This window comes from Saimiri boliviensis, chromosome 16 (assembly GCF_048565385.1).
Source record: "Saimiri boliviensis isolate mSaiBol1 chromosome 16, mSaiBol1.pri, whole genome shotgun sequence".
In the NCBI taxonomy this organism is placed as follows: domain Eukaryota; kingdom Metazoa; phylum Chordata; class Mammalia; order Primates; family Cebidae; genus Saimiri; species Saimiri boliviensis.
Window position 1 is genome coordinate 86,715,804 of NC_133464.1, and position 17,883 is coordinate 86,733,686.

Here is a 17,883-nt window from a genome sequence, read left to right on the forward strand (position 1 = left end):
GAGATCATGCCACTGCACTCCAGCCTGGCGACAGAGTGAGATTTTGTCTCAAAAATTAAAATTAAAATTAAATAAATATAAAGCTTTTTAACTTTTTTCTAAAATAAACTAGTAGGGGAAAGGGGGACATTGAAACCTGGCTGAGAGAGTTAGAGAACCAGAAGTAAACCACTTGCCTAAAACAAACATAATAGAAATAGCCAAATTTGGCCGGGCGCGGTGGCTCAAGCCTGTAATCCCAGCACTTTGGGAGGCCGAGGAGGGTGGATCACGAGGTCAAGAGATTGAGACCATCCTGGTCAACATGGTGAAACCCCGTCTCTACTAAAAATACAAAAAAAATTAGCTGGGCATGGTGGCGTGTGCCTGTAATCCCAGCTACTCAGGAGGCTGAGGCAGGAGAATTGCCTGAACCCAGGAGGCGGAGGTTGCGGTGAGTCGAGATCGCGCCATTGCACTTCAGCCTGGGTAACAAGAGCGAAACTCCGTCTCCAAAAAAAAGAAATAGCCAAATTTGAAATAACTATTATGAAATTAATTGCAGCAATTTTCAAAATGTTAAATAGTCTAGAAAAAAAATGGATAGAGATTTGTCTCCTAATTGATTTGAATCCATAGTTTGGGATTTTTGTCTATATCTGATTCTTTTTAAATGCTTTCTTTTTTAAATTTGCTTTCCATATGAGGATTGATACAAATGTTCCTGAAAGGCAGGTAGGTTTTTTAATGTACTCAGTTTCAAGATATTATTTACAATGTCCTAATTAGTAGAAATGTAAGTCTTTAAATTATTTTAATGCTTTATAAATGCATAATGGGAAAAGTAAGACTATGTGTATAATATAAATCGCTTTTTAAGAACTATATACTTGAAAATGTCACCATAAACTAGTGACGTAACAAAATAATTATGGGTAAAAATTCTCTTGAAAGAAAGTGTAATCTTGAAGTTTTTATAGAGTGCTACCTAAGAACATGTATCTATTAAATAAGCTAGCTTTCTTAGTAGAAAATTGTAGTAATAATAATGTCAATACTTTTGTTATCTCTTTTGTCCTCTGATTCTTACATTGTCTAAGAGAAAAAGATAATAGAAGTTATGATTAGAAAGAGTTTACTGTTCAGCAAATAACTACATATATTTTATAACAACAACTTGGCATCTGTTTTTTAGGTTGTTTTGAAAAATCTGGTAGGGACACATGTAAACTCATGATTGCAATCTTTTTAGCTGCAGAAGATAATAAGTAAGCAAGATGACTTGATGACAGTGAAAACTAATGAAACTGGATATCAGGTATGTGTAAATGATTTACAAACAATTGATATTTATAATAGCTACTCTATTCTGTTTGTTCAGATATTCCCAATAGTTACCAATAAATTTGGTATCAGAAATTTAATTTTTTTAATACAGTCATGCACCACATAACTTTTCAGTCAACAACAGACTGCATATACAGTGGTGGTCTGGGCGATAGGCTGTACTGTATAGCAGAGGTATGTGGTGGGGTATACCACCTAAGTTTAGGTAAGTACACTGTGATGTTCTCACAGTGACAGTCACCGAACAATGCATTTCTCAGCACTTCTCCCTATGGTTAAGCAATATATGACTGTATTTTAAATATATATGCTATATTTACGTGTTCCTAACTTCGGGTGGTGCACAGGAGTATGTAGGTCGAGCAGAATTTCCTTCCCAGTCACCCAGTTCTCCTCCCTGGGCAATTAGGGCTTTCATTTTCTTGTGTATTCTTCCAGAGAGGTTTTACGCATATGTAAGTACACATGTAAAGAAGTAAATAGATACATCTGTATTCTTTTTCTGTTTTAATATAAGCAATAGCATACTATACATTGTTCCACACTCTTGTTTTTTAACTTAGTATCTAAAGATGTCATTCTTTTGTAAAGGCTTCATAGTACTTCGTTGTATGGATATAGCGGTTTATGTAGCCATTCCCCTTTCGAAAGATATTTAACAGGTATTCATCTTTTGATATTACAAATAATGCTGCATTGAGTAATTGTAATTATATCATTTTATACATATGTGAACATATCTCAGGAATAACCCCTGAAATTCAGTTGCTGGGTCGAAAGATGAGTCTTTCTAAGGTCATTGACAAACTTTCATAAATATTGACAAATACCTTCTGGAGAATATGAACCAATTCTTATTCCCATCGGTAATGCCTATCAGTGCATTTTTCATTAATCATCTTTTGATCAATTGTAATTCCACACTCTGCTTTTCATAAGATTTTCTTAAAGTTTTAAATCACTTCATATTTTAGAGCATATCTGCTTCAAAATCAACAAATTTATTAAAGTCACAGTTCTTTACATTTTATTCCCTTTGAGCAGTTGTATACTGAAGTTTTTGGCTCACATTCAATTCCCTGAATGATATTCCCTTTTCCTAAACATATCTTATGTGCTACCATAGTACTCCGTATGTCCCCAATCACAACAGCTTGTCACATGTTAATATAATTGTTTGTGTCCTCTACAATGAAAGTATCATGCTTCTCTTTAAGGTTGTGTGATGTTAGGTAGTAGTTCACAAGGCCACTCTAACTTCTGACAGCAACTACAGAATTTAAGGGGACCCCCAAGACCACTCTGAGGTTCAGTAACTTACTGGAAGAACTGACATAACTCACAAAGTTATTATGGTCATGGTAACAATTTACCACAGGGAGAGGATAAAGAATCAGCCAAGGCGGCCAGATGTGGTAATCCCAGCACTTTGGGGGCCAAGGTGGGCAGATCACCTGAGGTTGGGAGTTCAAGACCAGCCTGACCAACATGGAGAAACCCCATCTCTACTAAAAAAAAATACAAAAATTAGCTGGGCATGGTGATGCATGCCTATAATCCCAGCTACTCAGGAGGCTGAGGCAGGAGAATCGCTTGAACCAGGGAGGCAGTTGTGGTGAGCCAAGATCGCTCCTTTGCACTCCAGCCTGGGCAACAAGAGCAAAACTCGGTCTCAAAAAAAAAAAAAAAAAAGCCAAGGCAAGGGGCACATGGAGCCGAGTTCCAAAAAGTCCTACAGGCAGAGGTTCCAGTTGTCCTCTCCTAGTGGAATCGTGCTAACTTTCCCAGCAGTGGTGTAAGACGATAGGCACAGAGTAGTGCCAACCAGAGAAGCCCGCCAAGGTGTTGATGTCCAGAGATTGTATTTGGGTCAGCCATGTAAACCTGGTTGGCTGCCCGTGTGGCTGACCCTTGTCTCCAGCCATTCCAGGGTCAAGCTGATCCCCTTCATCCAAATCCCCACCCTAAATCTTATTTTTAGACTGTCTGCTGTGACCCAAGACCCCTCAGTCAAAAAAGACACTCTTATCTTAGAGATCAACTTCCAGCAGCCCAGAACAAAGGCCAGACCTCTGTTCTGATAAGATTAAGTCTATGTGGCGCTTTACAAGGCCACATAGACTTGTAAAGCGCCAGGCATGGATGACATGTTCAGTTGATATTCTTTAATGAATGAACAGATACCTAATCAGATGGATGTAATGTATTTAAACGTTGGCCTGTTCATTGGTTATTAAGATTGTTTCCAAATATTTGCTATTAGAAGTTGATATGGTTTGGATCTGTGTCCCCGCCCAAACCTCATGTTGAAATATAACCACCAATGCTGGAGGGAAGGCCTGGTGGGAGGTTGTTGTATCACAGGAGTGGTTTCTCATAGTTTAACACCCTCCTCCTTGGTGCTATCATTGCAAGGTGAGTTCTCATGAGATCTGGTTGTTTAAAAGCGGTGGCACGTCACTCGTCTTTTTGTTGCTGCTGCCTTCAGCCATGTGAGATGCCTCTGCTTCCCCTTCGTCTTCCGCCATGATTGTTAGTTTCCCAAGGCCTCCTCAGAAACAGAAGCCCCTATGCTTCCTGTACAGCTTGCAGAACCATGAGCCAATGAAACCACTTTTCTTTATAAATTACCCAGTCTCGGGTGTTTGTTTATAGTAATGCGAGACTGGACTACAGAAGTCATGCCACAGTAAATATCCAAACATGTAAATTTAGAATAAAATTCTAGAAGTTGAGATTCTTAAAGCAAAAACATGAATACTTTTTAAGTTTTTGGTACCTGTTGCCAAATTGCTTTCTATTATAACCTTTCTGGAAAGGTTATAACAATTTATAGTCCCACCAGCATTGAGTAAGCATACCCATCTCTCAGCAGTTTTTCCAGGATTTGGTATCTTTGTTTTGTTTATTGTTTTAATAATCTGTGTCACTAATTTGATAGAGTGAGAAGTTATCTCAAATATTTTTTGAGATAATTATTTAGAGCGTTTGTATTTCTTATTTTATAAATTTTCTGTTTCTGTTTTTTGAGACTTTTTGTTTCATATATGCTCTTGAGAGTATTTTATATTTAAGAATATTAACTTAGTAATCTGCAAAATTATTGAAGTATTTTTCAGATTAGGTTTTATTACGAATTTAATGTCATATTTATCTCACTTAATTTATCCAATTATTTTCATTCTTTAAAAGGCCCTTCCCACATCAAAATACTAACCTATATTATCTTCTGGTTTAGTTGTGGTTTTATTTATTTAAATTTAATTTTTTCATTCATCTAAGTTACTTCTTGAGGGCATCCCTAGGAAGTTTACATTACTTTTTTACTGTTACATAAATGAACTCTTTTTTTCCCTCCAGGGGAAAATTACTGTAACTAAACAGGAAACCTATTTGATTTTTAGTGTTTTTGCTCTGGTCTGAATTATCTTATTATTTTTACTTTTCGGTTTATTGTCTTGGTCTAAGTGTAAAATCATGTTATCTCTAAATGATATTTATCTTGTCCCAGCATGATGGTTCATACCTGTAATCCCAGTGCCGGGCATGGTGGCACATGCCTGTAATGCCAGCTACTCCAGAGACTGAGACAGGAGAATCACTTGAACCCAGAAGGTGGTAGTTGCAGTGAACTGAGATCCCACCACTGCACTCCAGCCTGGATGATAGAGCCAGACTCCATCTCAAAAAGAGTTTGGCAGAGTGGATTAAAAGACGTGACCCAACTATATGCTGCAATAAACTCACTTCAGATATAAAGATACAGCACCTTGAAAGTCAAAGGAAACCAAACACCACTGTTCCTATTGACTTTTTTTTTTTTAATAATAACACTTTTTAAGGATTAAAAGAAAATTGGCCAGGCTCATGCCTTTAATCCCAGCACTTTGGGAGGCCAAGACAGGCAGATAACTTGAGGTGAGGAATTCAAGATCAGCCTAGCCAAAATGGTGAAACCCCATCTCTGCTAAAAATACAAAACTTAGCCAGGCAAGATGGCACACACCTGTAATCCCAGCTACTCAGGAGGCTGAGGCAAGAAAGTCATTTGGACCCGGGAGGCAGAGGTTGCAGTGAGCAGTTGCACCATATCCTCCAGCCTGAGAGACAGAGCAAGACCCTGTCTCAAAAACTTATAATAATAAAGGATTTGAAAAAGAAAAAAAAAAAAAAGAACTTGTGACTAATCAAAAGGCAAAGGAAGAAGAAAGATGATGTATTATGCCAACACTAATGAAAATGTAAAGAAGACTAACTGTCTAATACCAGATAAAGTTGACTGCAAAGCAAAACAAGTTACCAAATATAGAAAAGAATATTGTATAAATAACAAAAGCATGAACCCAACAACACCATATAGCAACTCTAAATGTGTGTACCACAACAACAGGGCTGAAAAATAATGTGATGCCAAAACTGTCAGAACTGAAAAGAGAACTAGACAAATCTACAATTACAGTTGGAGATTTAAACAACCCTCTTTCAACAATTGGTAGAACAAGTAGACAAAATCAGCAAGGACACAGAACACCATCAGCCAATAGGATCTAATTGTCCTTTGTAGAACTCTCCTCCCAACAATAGAATGCACATTCTTTCCAAGTGTTCATGGAACATATACCAAGACAGAGCACATCACAGGCCACAAAACAATCCTTAACAAATGTAAAAGAATTGAAATAATACCGAATGTATTCTCTCACTACATGGAATCAAACCAGAGCTCAGTAACAGAAAGACAACGAGAAACTCTCCAAACACATGGAAACTAAAGAACATGCTTCTAAATAATCCATGTGTCAAAGAGAAAGTCTCTAGGGAAACCAAAAAATATATTTAACTGAAAATGAAAATACAACATATCAAACTTTGTGGGTTGTAGCCAAAGCACTACTGAGAGGAAGGTTAATAGCATAAAATGCCTACATTAGAAAAAAGGAAAAGTCTCAATAATCTAGGTTCCTGCCTCAAGAGATTAGAAAAGAAGAGCAAAAACCCAAAGTAAGCAGAAAGAAGAAAATAATTATAAGATCAGAAGTCAGTGAAATTAAAAACAAACAGTAGAGAAAATTAATGAAACGAGCTGGTTCTTTGAAAAGATGTATGTTGAAAAATGTCTAACAAGACTGACAAAAAAGGAATACACAAACTGTGAATATGAGGAATGAAACTGGAGCTATCACAACAGACCCTGTAAATATCAAAAGAGAATACTACAACAGTTCTACACACATGAACTTGATGTCTTTGATAAGATGGACGAATTTCTTGGGAAAAAAAAAACACCACAACTCATCCAATAAAATAGATCATTTGAGGAAATTGAATTCATAATTTTATCACTCCCTAAAAGGAAATCTTCAGATCTAGATAGTTTTGCTGGAGAATTTTACTAAATGTTTAAAGAATTACCACCTACATACAATTTCTTCGAAGAGAAGGAAGAAGAGGGAAACACTTTCTGGAACACTTTGCAATTCATTATATAAAACTAGTATTACCCTGATAATAAAACCCGACCTAAACAGTACATAAAAAGACAAACCAGGCTGGGCACAGTGGCTCATACCTGTAATTTCAACACTTTGGGAGGCTGAGGCAGGAGGATTACTTGAGCCCAGGAGTTTGAGACCAGCCCAGGCAATACAGTAAGACCTTGTTGTCTCTACCAAAAAAAAAAAAAAAAAACCGGCCGGGCGCAGTGGCTCAAGCCTGTAATCCCAGCACTTTGGGAGGCCGAGGCAGGTGGATCACGAAGTCAAGAGATCGAGACCATCCTGGTCAACATGGTGAAACCCTGTCTCTGCTAAAAATACAAAAAATTAGCTGGGCATGGTGGCTCGTGCCTGTAATCCCAGCTACTCAGGAGGCTGAGGCAGGAGAATTGCCTGAACCCAGGAGGTGGAGGTTTCGGTGAGCCGAGATCGCGCCATTGCACTCCAGCCTGGGTAACAAGAGCGAAACTCCGTATCAAAAAAAAATAAAATAAAATAAAATATTAGCCAAGCATGGTGGCACATGCTGGCGGGAAAATCACTTGAGCCCAGGAGGTAGACATTGCAGTGAGTTATGATTGCACCACTGCACTCCAGCCTAGGCAACAGAGCTAGACCTTGTCTCAAAAAATAATGATAAAAATAAAACTTAAAACCAGCCTATAATTCCAGCACTTTGGGAGGCCCAGCAGGTGGATTGCTTGAGCTCAGGAGTTTCAGACAAGCCTGAGAACATGATGAAACTCCATCTCTTTAAAAATACAAAACTTAGCTTGGCATGATGGCAAGCATCTGTAGTCCCCATTACTCAGGAGACTGAGGAAGGAGGATCACATGAGCCTGGAGGTGGAGGCTGCAATGAGCTCTCATCATACTGCTGCACTCCAGCCTGGGCAACAGAGCAAGACCCTGTCTCAAAAAAAAAAAAAAGGGACAAGCAAATCTCCCTCATGAATGTATTGGACACAAAAATTCTTAACAAAATATTAGCAAACAGAAGTGGGTTTTTTTGTTTTTTTGAGATGGAGTTTCGCTCTTGTTGCCTGCCCAGTCTGGAGTGCAAAGGCGCAATCTCAGCTCACCACAACCTCCGTCTGCCGGGTTCAAGCAATTCTTCTGCCTCAACCTCCCAAGTAGCTGGGATTGCAGGCATGTGCCACCACACCGGCTAATTTTTTTTTTTTTTGTATTTTTAGTAGAGGGGAGGTTTCTCCGTATTGGTCAGGTTGGTCTCCAACTCCTGACCTCAGGTGATGCCTGCCTCAGCCTCCGAAAGTGCTGGGATTCAAGGCACAAGCCACTGTGCCTGGCCAAGGTATTTTTTAAATATGTATCATGGCCAAATAGGGTTTATTCCAGAGATGGTTCAGTATTCCAAAAGCAATCAGTGTAATCCAGCATATTAACAAACTGCAGAAGAAAAAACGCACAATCAAATCTATCATTATGGAAAAAGCAAATATTTGACAAAATTCAACACCTGTTTGTAGTTTCTTTAAAAGCACTCATTAAAACAAATAGGGCAGGGAGGTGAGCATTGAACTCGGTAAAGAGCATCTACAAAAAACCTACAGCTAACATACTTAATGATGAAAGGCTGCATTCTTTTCCCCTAACATCAGGAACAAGGCAAGGATGTTCATTCTTGCTATTCTTGTTCAATACAGTACTGAAATTTTTCGCCACTCCAGTAAGGCAAGACAAAGGAAAAAGGCCTACGGATTAGAAAGTAAGAAATGAAACAGCATCTTCTCATAGAAGGCCTTGTCTCTGTAGAAACTCCCAAGGAATCTGCAAAAAAAAAAATCCCAAAGCAAAACATAGCTTCTAGAACTAGGAATTGATTTTAGGAAGGTCACCAGGTACAAGAAAAATGTACAAAAATCAGTCACATGTGTATATACTATCACTGAACACGAGGGACACTAAAATTTTAAATATACCATTCACAGTTTTCAGAAAGTAATGAAATCTCTTCAGCAAATGTTGCTGGTACAACTGGATATGTATGTATAAAAGAATATGGACTCCTACCTCATACCATATACAAAAGCTAAATGAGTGTAAGAGCTAAACTTATAAAACTCTTAGAAGAAAACCTCAGAGCAAAGCTTCATGACATTGGATTTCACAATGATTTCTTATATAATGGGACCAAAATCACAAGCAACAGAAAAAAAAGTAGATATATTGGATTTCATCGAAATAAAAAATTCATGTTTATATAGAGGACACTATCAAGAGTGTGAAAAGGCCAGGCACGGTGACTCACGCCTGTAGTCCCAGCACTTTGGGAGGCCGAGGCGGGTGGATCACGAGGTCAAGAGATCGAGACCATCCTGGTCAACATGGTGAAACCCCGTCTCTACTAAAAATACAAAAAAATCAGCTGGGCATGGTGGCACGTGCCTGTAATCCCAGCTACTCAGGAGGCTGAGGCAGGAGAATTGCCTGAGCCCAGGAGGCGGAGGTTGCGGTGAGCCGAGATCGTGCCATTGCACTCCAGCCTGGGTAACAAGAGCGAAACTCAGTCTCAAAAAAATAAATAAATAAATAAATAAAATAAAAGTAACATGAGAGATCTTTGTGATGAAAGAATGTTCTGTATGTTGACTGTGTCAAGTTGTGATACTTTACCATAGTTTAGCAAGATGTTACCATTGAAGGATACTGAGTAAAGGGCAGAGAGGATCTTTTTGTATTGTTTCTTACCATTGTATTTGAAATCTGTAGTTATCTCAAAAAGTTATTTTCCTTAGGCCAGGCAAGATGACTCACACCTGTAATCCCAGCACTTTGGGAGGCCAAGGCGGGCGAATCATGAGGTCGGGTGTTCAAGACCAGCCTGGCCAACATGGTGAAACCTCATCTCTACTAAAAACACAAAAAATTTAGCTGGGTGTGGTGGCAAATGCCTGTAATCCCAGCTACTCGGGAGGCTGAGGCAGGAGAATCGCTTGGACCCAGGAGGCAGAGGTTGCAATCAGCTGAGATTGTGCCACTTTACTCCAGCCTGGGCAACAGTGTGAGACTCCACCTCAAAAAAAAAAAAAAAGTTACTGTTTTTTAAAGGACTCATGAGAAATACTTATTTGTTCCTTGGGTGATCTGGGTTTTTCTGCCTTTTGCCTGATTTGTTCTTTTTCTGTTTCTTGCTGCAGTATCTTTGTATAGTTGTCATGCCTTATCTTCTCCTCATGCTCATGCTCTATCCAGACCCTATCTGCTCTGGCAGAGCATGAGTGAGATTCTCCTTAATACTGTTCTCCCCTATCTGGAAATAATTTATCTTTTCCCCTGAGCTGCAGGTACTGCATTCTGGTCCACTACTATGTAGACTGAAGGAGAGAAGGGAATTCCTTAGTCTAAATGCAATCCTTACTGGAGCACCTAGACCCCACGCGCTCTCTGTAATTCTGTTAAGTGTTCCAGACCACGGCCCACTCCACCCTGAGTCTAAGATATATCCCATCCTGTGGGCTTCTGATTATTCCCTCAATTTAACATAGTGCCCTGAAAGATAGAAGCCCTTGAAGCCCTTCTTCACTCTGCAAGTCCCACCAAGCTTCAGGGAGGAGCTTCTACTGAAGAGTTTTCCATGACTTGTCTCAGGGTTGTCTTCTCACCCTGTTAACCTGCTTATCACAGAATTGAAGGTTTTCTCCTAATGCGGTAACCTGACATTCCCTTGTACTTCTGAGAATCAGTGTTGGGATGGTGGAAAGATTAGGAGACATACTAGACCATCCCACACCTGAGTCTAGGGTGTCTCTGACTGCTCTTTTTCAAAATCTGGTTTAAATTTTATACCCCCTTTGTTGTTTGGTTGCTGCTATTTTTTTTTTTAGTAGTTTGTTGTTGTTGTTGTTGATTTTATTAAAGAATTAAGATGTGCGAATCTGCCTCACTTATTACCTTTACTGGAATTCTCACCTGTTAATTTTATAATTAGGAAAAACAAGTGTTTTGCAAGTATTTCCAACATTCAACAAAAGCTCAAAGACTTTCTTGCTTTAACTCTCTCAGTGCTGCTTCATTAGTAAAGACCTAGAGATCATATTTTCAAGTAATATTTATTTCACTATTCTAAACTTCTTTTTTGGCCTGATCTAAGATCTTGTTTCATGCTGAAGTCCACCTTGATTATTTCAGCCCTTACTGTTTTTTGCCTGCTTGAGCAAAGATGGTTATGGAGTGTTTGCAAAATAACAGAAGGAAGGACTCTAACCCTCTTTTACAGCTTTTGTTGTCGTCCTTTCTGGGTATTATTCTAAGAGTTCTACAGATTCATTTTTTTTTTCTTATTTATAATATTTTAAATTCTTATAATTTTTTAATAGGAAGCAACAGTGAAAGAACCTGAAATTAACACAACTCTTCAGATCCGTTTCTTTGGAAAAAGAGGACAAAGAAAACTTCATTATAAAGAATTTCGAAGGTAAATGCAAATATTTATATTCATTTAGGGAAATGTTATGGGTAAGAAATAAAGAGAAATAGAATAGATTCATTTCCCAGAACTGCAAATCATAAAAATAAAATACTGTCTGGATTTTGTGTATCTATATAGTATTTATCTCTTAAGAACTAAACCTATGAAATAGAAACGAAAATTAGTGTGCTTAAAATATTCTAACCTGTTATAGAACCTATTTTCTGTTTCATACAATACTTTTTAGAATTATTTTTAGTAACTTAATATTTGCAACAAAGAACCATGCCCCTAACATCAGTTCTTTAGGCAGAACACCAACCCCATCTTAAACCAGCAGCCATTTATTCTCATGAGTCTTTAAGGCAGTTGGGTAGTTCTCCTGACGGGGACAGGATTGGCTGATCTTGACTGTACTCTTGCATTGGAAGTCTGATGATGGGTTGGCTGGCTGCTGGCTCTTCTAAGATAATCTCAGTTGGGACTCCTCAGCTCTGCTTCATGCAGTCTCTCATTCTCTAGCACAAGGGTTGGCAAACATTTTCTGCAAAAGGCCAAAGAGTAAATATGGTCTCTGTCACAACTACACAACTCCATGGTTGTAGTGTGAAAACAGCCATAAACAGTACATTAACAAATAGACATGACATGTTGAAGTAAAGCTTTATACTAACATTAATTTTAAGTAATGTATTTAACCTCCCTAAGCTCATTTCTTTATCTAAAAAATGGAAAGAATAATGCTTACCTGTATGATTATTATAAACATTAAAATGCAGTGTCCTGTCTGCCGTCTTCCCGACGATAATAATTCCATGCACAATGAGACAGTGCACCTCCCTGTGCTGCTTCACTAACCAAAGTCTTAAATATCAAAATGCAGAACAGAACAGTGGGGGAAAACTACTGACTTGGGAGGCAGGAGACCTGCATCTTACTCGGCTGAATCTAGTTCAGTAAAGATTTATTGAATGTGATATATGCTGTTATGTGTCAAATTACCTCTCAAACACTAGGAATAGTACCTTCTGGAAACTCTCCAGCAAACAGGCAGAAAAACATTTAAATACACTGTAGTTAGTGCTTTCTTATATAAACAGGATATTGGGGTAGCACAGATCACTTAGTGTACCCTGTGTTAAAGGTTGGGACTAGGTAATCAGGGGAGGCTTTCTGGAAGAAATACTAAGCTGAATCTTGACAAACTAGCAGAGATTAACAGGCAAAAGTGGTTTGGGCAGGGAGGCATTTTAGGGAATGATAACACAGCAGGAGCAAAGATGTAGAGGCATGAAAATGTATGGTTTATAAAGGGAATTAGAAGCAGTCGAGTTCATAAAGCAGTAAGCATAAGGTGAGGAGAACGGAGGCTGGGGAAGTATGTACTTACCTGTGTGAAGGTTTTATACACCGTAAGACAGAGATAGCTTGTTGGATTAACTCAGTGATGAAGGCCCTGAAGAATGCTGTGTGAAGGGTGTTTAGTCAGATGTGCTCTCCCCATCTGGCAGCAGAGTAGAGGGTAGATTTTATAAGAGAGAAGACCATTCAGATATTCCAGAAAAGAAAGAAGAGCCTTGAACTAGTGTAGTGGCAATAAAGATTTTGAAGTGGAAAAGATTTCCAGACACAGGAGATAAAATTGTAGGACTCAGTGATTGATTAGATTCAAGGAATGGAGAAGAATACATGAAAATTTAAGTGCCTACTGCACTTCAGCCTGGGCAACAGAGTGAGACTCTGTCTCAAAAAAAAAAGAAAGAAAGAAAAACCTGGCCAGGCATGGAGGCTCACACCTGTCATCCCAGCACTTTGGGAGACTGAGCTAGGTGTATCACAAGGTCAGGAGTTCAAGACCAGCCTGGCCAAGATGGTGAAACCCTGTCTCTACTAAAAATACAAAAATTAGTAGGGTGCAGTGGCAGGCACCTGTAATCCCAGCTACTCGGGAAGCTAAGGCAGGAGAATCGCTTGAACCCAGGCGGCAGAGGTTGCAGTGAGCCGAGATGGCACCACTGCACTCCAGCCTGGGTGACAGAGTGAGACTCTGTCTCAAAAAAAATATATTTTACAAATCTGAGTTTCTGAATTGTATCCTAATGCCACTAATCCCAGTTTACCCGATAGCTATACTGAGTCATCTAACCTGTCTGTAACAATTTTTTTCAACAACAGTTTAAACCGTACTTCTTTTGTATACTTAAAATATCACTCTCTCGGCCGGGCCCGGTGGCTCAAGCCTGTAATCCCAGCACTTTGGGAGGCCCAGGCGGGTGGATCACAAGGTCAACAGATCGAGACTATCCTGGTCAACATGGTGAAACCCTGTCTCTACTGAAAAATACAAAAAATTAGCTGGGCATGTTGGCATGTGCCTGTAATCCCAGCTACTCAGGAGGCTGAGGCAGGAGAATTGCCTGAACCCAGGAGGCGGAGGTTGCAGTGAGCCGAGATCGCGCCATTGCACTCCAGCCTGGGTAACAAGAGCGAAACTCCATCTCAAAAAAAAAAAAAAAAAAAAAAATCACTCTCTCAATGTTTGTTGAAGTTCCAGAATATCATAATTTAAAACAAGGAAAGCTATTATCATAATTCTGATATTGTCATATTACTGATAATTTTTTAAACTACATTCACAGAGATACTAATATGCCACTTCACTTCACTTTAAGATTCCCTGGCTAGTTAATTTTTAAGGATGCTTCTCACCTTACTTTAATGGCTCCTATAAATAATGGGCCCTGTGAAATTTGTCATACCATCGTGCGATTTTTAAAATCTGATTAAATTAACAAAAAACTTTAAAAGTGAAATTTTTCAGAAGTTTTCTAAGATACTGCAAAGTGTCCCTAAAGTTAAAATTAATAATTATACTAGGCTGGAATTTATGGCAATCATAAAATAGCTTTTAAATTTTGCTAAGTCATAAAATAACAGAAAATGGCTTCCAATATATAATATTTTCAAAAGCTTGCACCAACATACTAGCCAAATTAATTATTGAAATTCCACAAAAAAATTTCATATGTATTATTTGGAGCTAATACTTTTGTGTTTCTGGGAGTGTAATGAATAACATGTTTAACTGAGGATAGAAGGAGGCGAAGGCTGAAAATAGAGGAATGACTGGGAATCACCAGAGGAGCAAGGTCCCTGAGGGGGAGGAAGTACAGGGATGTAGGTGAGATTCACAGTGCAGGCAAATGAGTTAGCCATAGACAGGAAGAGGGACTCCTCATCCATGGTGACAGGAAGCACAGAGTGGAGAGAAGGATGCCTGTAGATGCTATTAAAATTTTTAATGACAATAAGAAAATGATTGAATTTATTAAATACTGATTTCTAGTTTCTGTAGGAAGCAGGGGCAAAGTCATATGCTGAGGATAAACAGAAGAGAAAGTGAAAAGGGGTTGAAATAGCTTCTAAGTAAAATCAAAAGGACACATTTCCAGGCTAGCAGAAGAGGGTCTGGGAAGGTCAAGGACCCACTTGAAAATGTGCACCATCAATTTGTGAAGACAGCACTATGTGCAGTTTTAATACGGTTTTCTTTTTTTTTTTTTTTTTTTTTGAGACGGAGTTTCGCTCTTGTTACCCAGGCTGGAGTGCAATGGCGCGATCTCAGCTCACCACAACCTCCGCCTCCTGGGTTCAAGCAATTCTCCTGCCTCAGCCTTCCAAGTAGCTGGGATTACAGGCACACGCCCCCATGCCCAGCTAATTTTTGTATTTTTAGTAGAGACAGGGTTTCACCATGTTGACCAGAATGGTCTCGATCTCTTGACCTCGTGATTTACCCGCCTCAGCCTCCCAAAGTGCTGGGATTACAGGCATGAGCCACTGCGCCCGGCCTTAATATGGTTTTCTTTAAGCCATACTTGAAGAAGGCCTTTTTCAGCCCATTAGAGCTGAGGTTGTGGGTGAGAAAGTGGGAAGCAATTAAGAGTGGAGTCTGGAGCTTGGCATGGCAGCTCACACCTGTAATCCCAGCACTGCGGGAGACCATGGCAGGCAGATTGCTTGCGCCCAGGACTTCGACAGTAGCCTGGACAACATGGCAAAAACTCATCTCTGCAAAAGAGATGTGTGTGCTGGTATGCACCTGTAGTCCCAGCTACTTGGGAGGCTGAGGTGGGGAGCATCACCAGAGTTCCATAGTTTTCTGGTAGGTGATGCATTGGATGGGCCTTCAAGTACCAGACTAGGTTTCCAAAAGGACAGGCACAGATCAAGAGAAACTCATCAGCTAATGAGGAAGCACACAGAAAAATTTGTGATTTGTTTTCTGTTTTTTTTTGTTTTGTTTTTTTTACTTATACAACTAATAAAAAGATTTTCCAACTAAAATACCACTTAGCCGTTTAAGTAAAAACCACTGTATAATTTAATTGTCTCCCAGAATTTTGGTGTTCTTTTATTGTTATGAAAGCAGCAGATAATTTAAATTGTGAAAACTGAATTTTCTATCAACCAGCATGACGTTCGAGGGGAGAGCATTGACTCGGGCTGCTCGGGCAGCCCCTGATGACATTTTCCCCCCCCGAATCGGTGCCTCTTGGTTTTGTTGTGTTTTTCCTGTCTCCTTTTTCCTCTTCTCTCTTACTCTCTTTGGAGACTTTTCTTCTTCTGCATTTCTTTTCCCTTCTTTTAAACTCCATGATTAGCCTGGAAGACAGTAACCAGAAATAATCCCTGAGTTTATTGCTAGCGTGGCACATTTGACCTCGTTTTTTATACTGAAAATAAACCTGTGACTTAAGATATATAATGGTTAGAGGGAAGAAAATTGGCCTCGAGTCTTCTTATCAGGAGAAATTGGGGAGGATGTTGATACTGATGTACTTTTTAGGACTGGGATTGTTAAAAATTCTGAAATGCCAGTTATTAGTTGAGGATTTCTGAGTTTCGTCAAGAGTTTTTATCAATTCAGAGGTGTCTGTAAGAGTAGTGTGCTCGTAAATATGTTTAACAGTCATCTGTCTCAAGAAAAACAGCCTTGATTTGTAGTGTTTGCCAATTAGTAGTATACATAAATACTCTTGCCACGCCAATGTCACGCTCCCCAGCATGAAGCAGAGGTGGGAAGATGTGCTCGATAGACCCACAGCTGATACGCATCACTGCACTACACCACTGCCTAAACAATTCCAGTGAGGAGAAACAGATGTCTGTCATTGTTTCCAATTAACTCACTAATTTATAAAGTATGTGATTTGTTCACAAATATGTCTGTCAGCCTATCTATAAATCTTCCAATTATTCATATATGCATGTTCAGATCATGTTCTAGACTTTCAAGATATTATGATTTTAAGCTTAAAGGGAAAAGATTATCATCATAAATGGGCTAATATTCATTAAAAGTAGTATAATTAGGTAAGATGAAAGCAGCTTAACCTTGACAATGTATAGTTTAACGGCAATTAAGTTTATAGTATTTCAGCCTCTGCCAGTGGCTCAGATAGAGCCTGAAGAAAAAGAAAGGGAAAGGAACAAGTTAGTAATGTTTTTATACCACATTTTCTGCTTGCATAATTCAGTATACACTCATTTGCATGTAGAGCATGCATTTAACAGTCTTAATAAGAATCAAGTTAATGTCATTACAGTATACAGGGCAAGAAAACTAAACAAAATAAAAGGCAAAATATATCAGGAAAATATTTTGTTGATCCGTCAGTCCAAACTTAAAATGCTTTAAATTTTAGATAAAGTTCTGCTTTGACCCAGAAAGAAACATGGCATTGATGAATCTGTGTATTCAGTACATTCAGAAAATGTTTTAAGTAACAAACTCTTGCCTACCATGTAGACAGAAGTCTAAGATCAAACTCCTTCATGCTTTTAAGATTTCTGGGATAAATATAGAACTTCAAGCAAGTAATTTTTAACAGTGACAGTTTTTCTCTCACTGAATTAGAATGTCCCTCTCTGTCATCACCCCATATATATTTTCATTTGAATTTGACATGATAGATAGTATCTTTTAACATGTGGAAAAGTGAATAAAGAGATCTGCAACATATTAAAATTTGTGGAGATGATAATACTTTTCACATGATTTAGGTTATAAATAAATCAAGTACAACATTTCTGGGTTCTTGTTCAAAGAAGATATATTTTAATCTGATGTCTTTTCAACTTGTCCCTTTCCTGGGAAGCCACTGATGACAGTTTGATCAAAGTGCCATGTTGTTTTTATAAGAAAGGAATGTTGAGTCATATAGACATGTATTATTTGTTTAAAAGATTATATTTTTAGGTAGATCTAAGCTTTTGATGCCAAGCCATTGATTACATTGATTAACCCTGGTATTAGAAAAATGTTAGGAAGTAGTAATTATGATTAACATTCTAAAAACAATGTCCCACCTAAATTTTAAATTTCTCTGATTATTGATAATTTTTCTATATTGGAAAAAATTAGTTCCCATGGAATTGTATTTTCTCTGGATGTGTCAAAGCAGCATTTTACTTACTTCTTTAAGTCATTAGGTTTATCAAAATGTAGGTTGCCAGGTATAACTTACACAAACACATCGAGTATAGGGAGTTTCTGATGGAAGCCAATGCTCAACTCAAGTCAGCTTCTCTGCATCCTCCCTCACCACAGTCCTTGCACAGCACTCT

General features: G+C 38.6%; 1 protein-coding gene across 1 annotated transcript in view; it reads left to right on the forward strand.

Moving 5' to 3' along the window:
- Positions 1 to 17,883, forward strand: part of MICU2 (mitochondrial calcium uptake 2) — a 103,718-nt gene that overhangs the window by 76,183 nt on the left and 9,652 nt on the right. The window contains exons 7-8 of the mRNA XM_010335808.3: positions 1,232 to 1,297; positions 11,162 to 11,259. Coding sequence (XP_010334110.2) covers positions 1,232 to 1,297; positions 11,162 to 11,259 — 164 coding nt within the window. The remainder of the gene's footprint in view (positions 1 to 1,231; positions 1,298 to 11,161; positions 11,260 to 17,883) is intronic.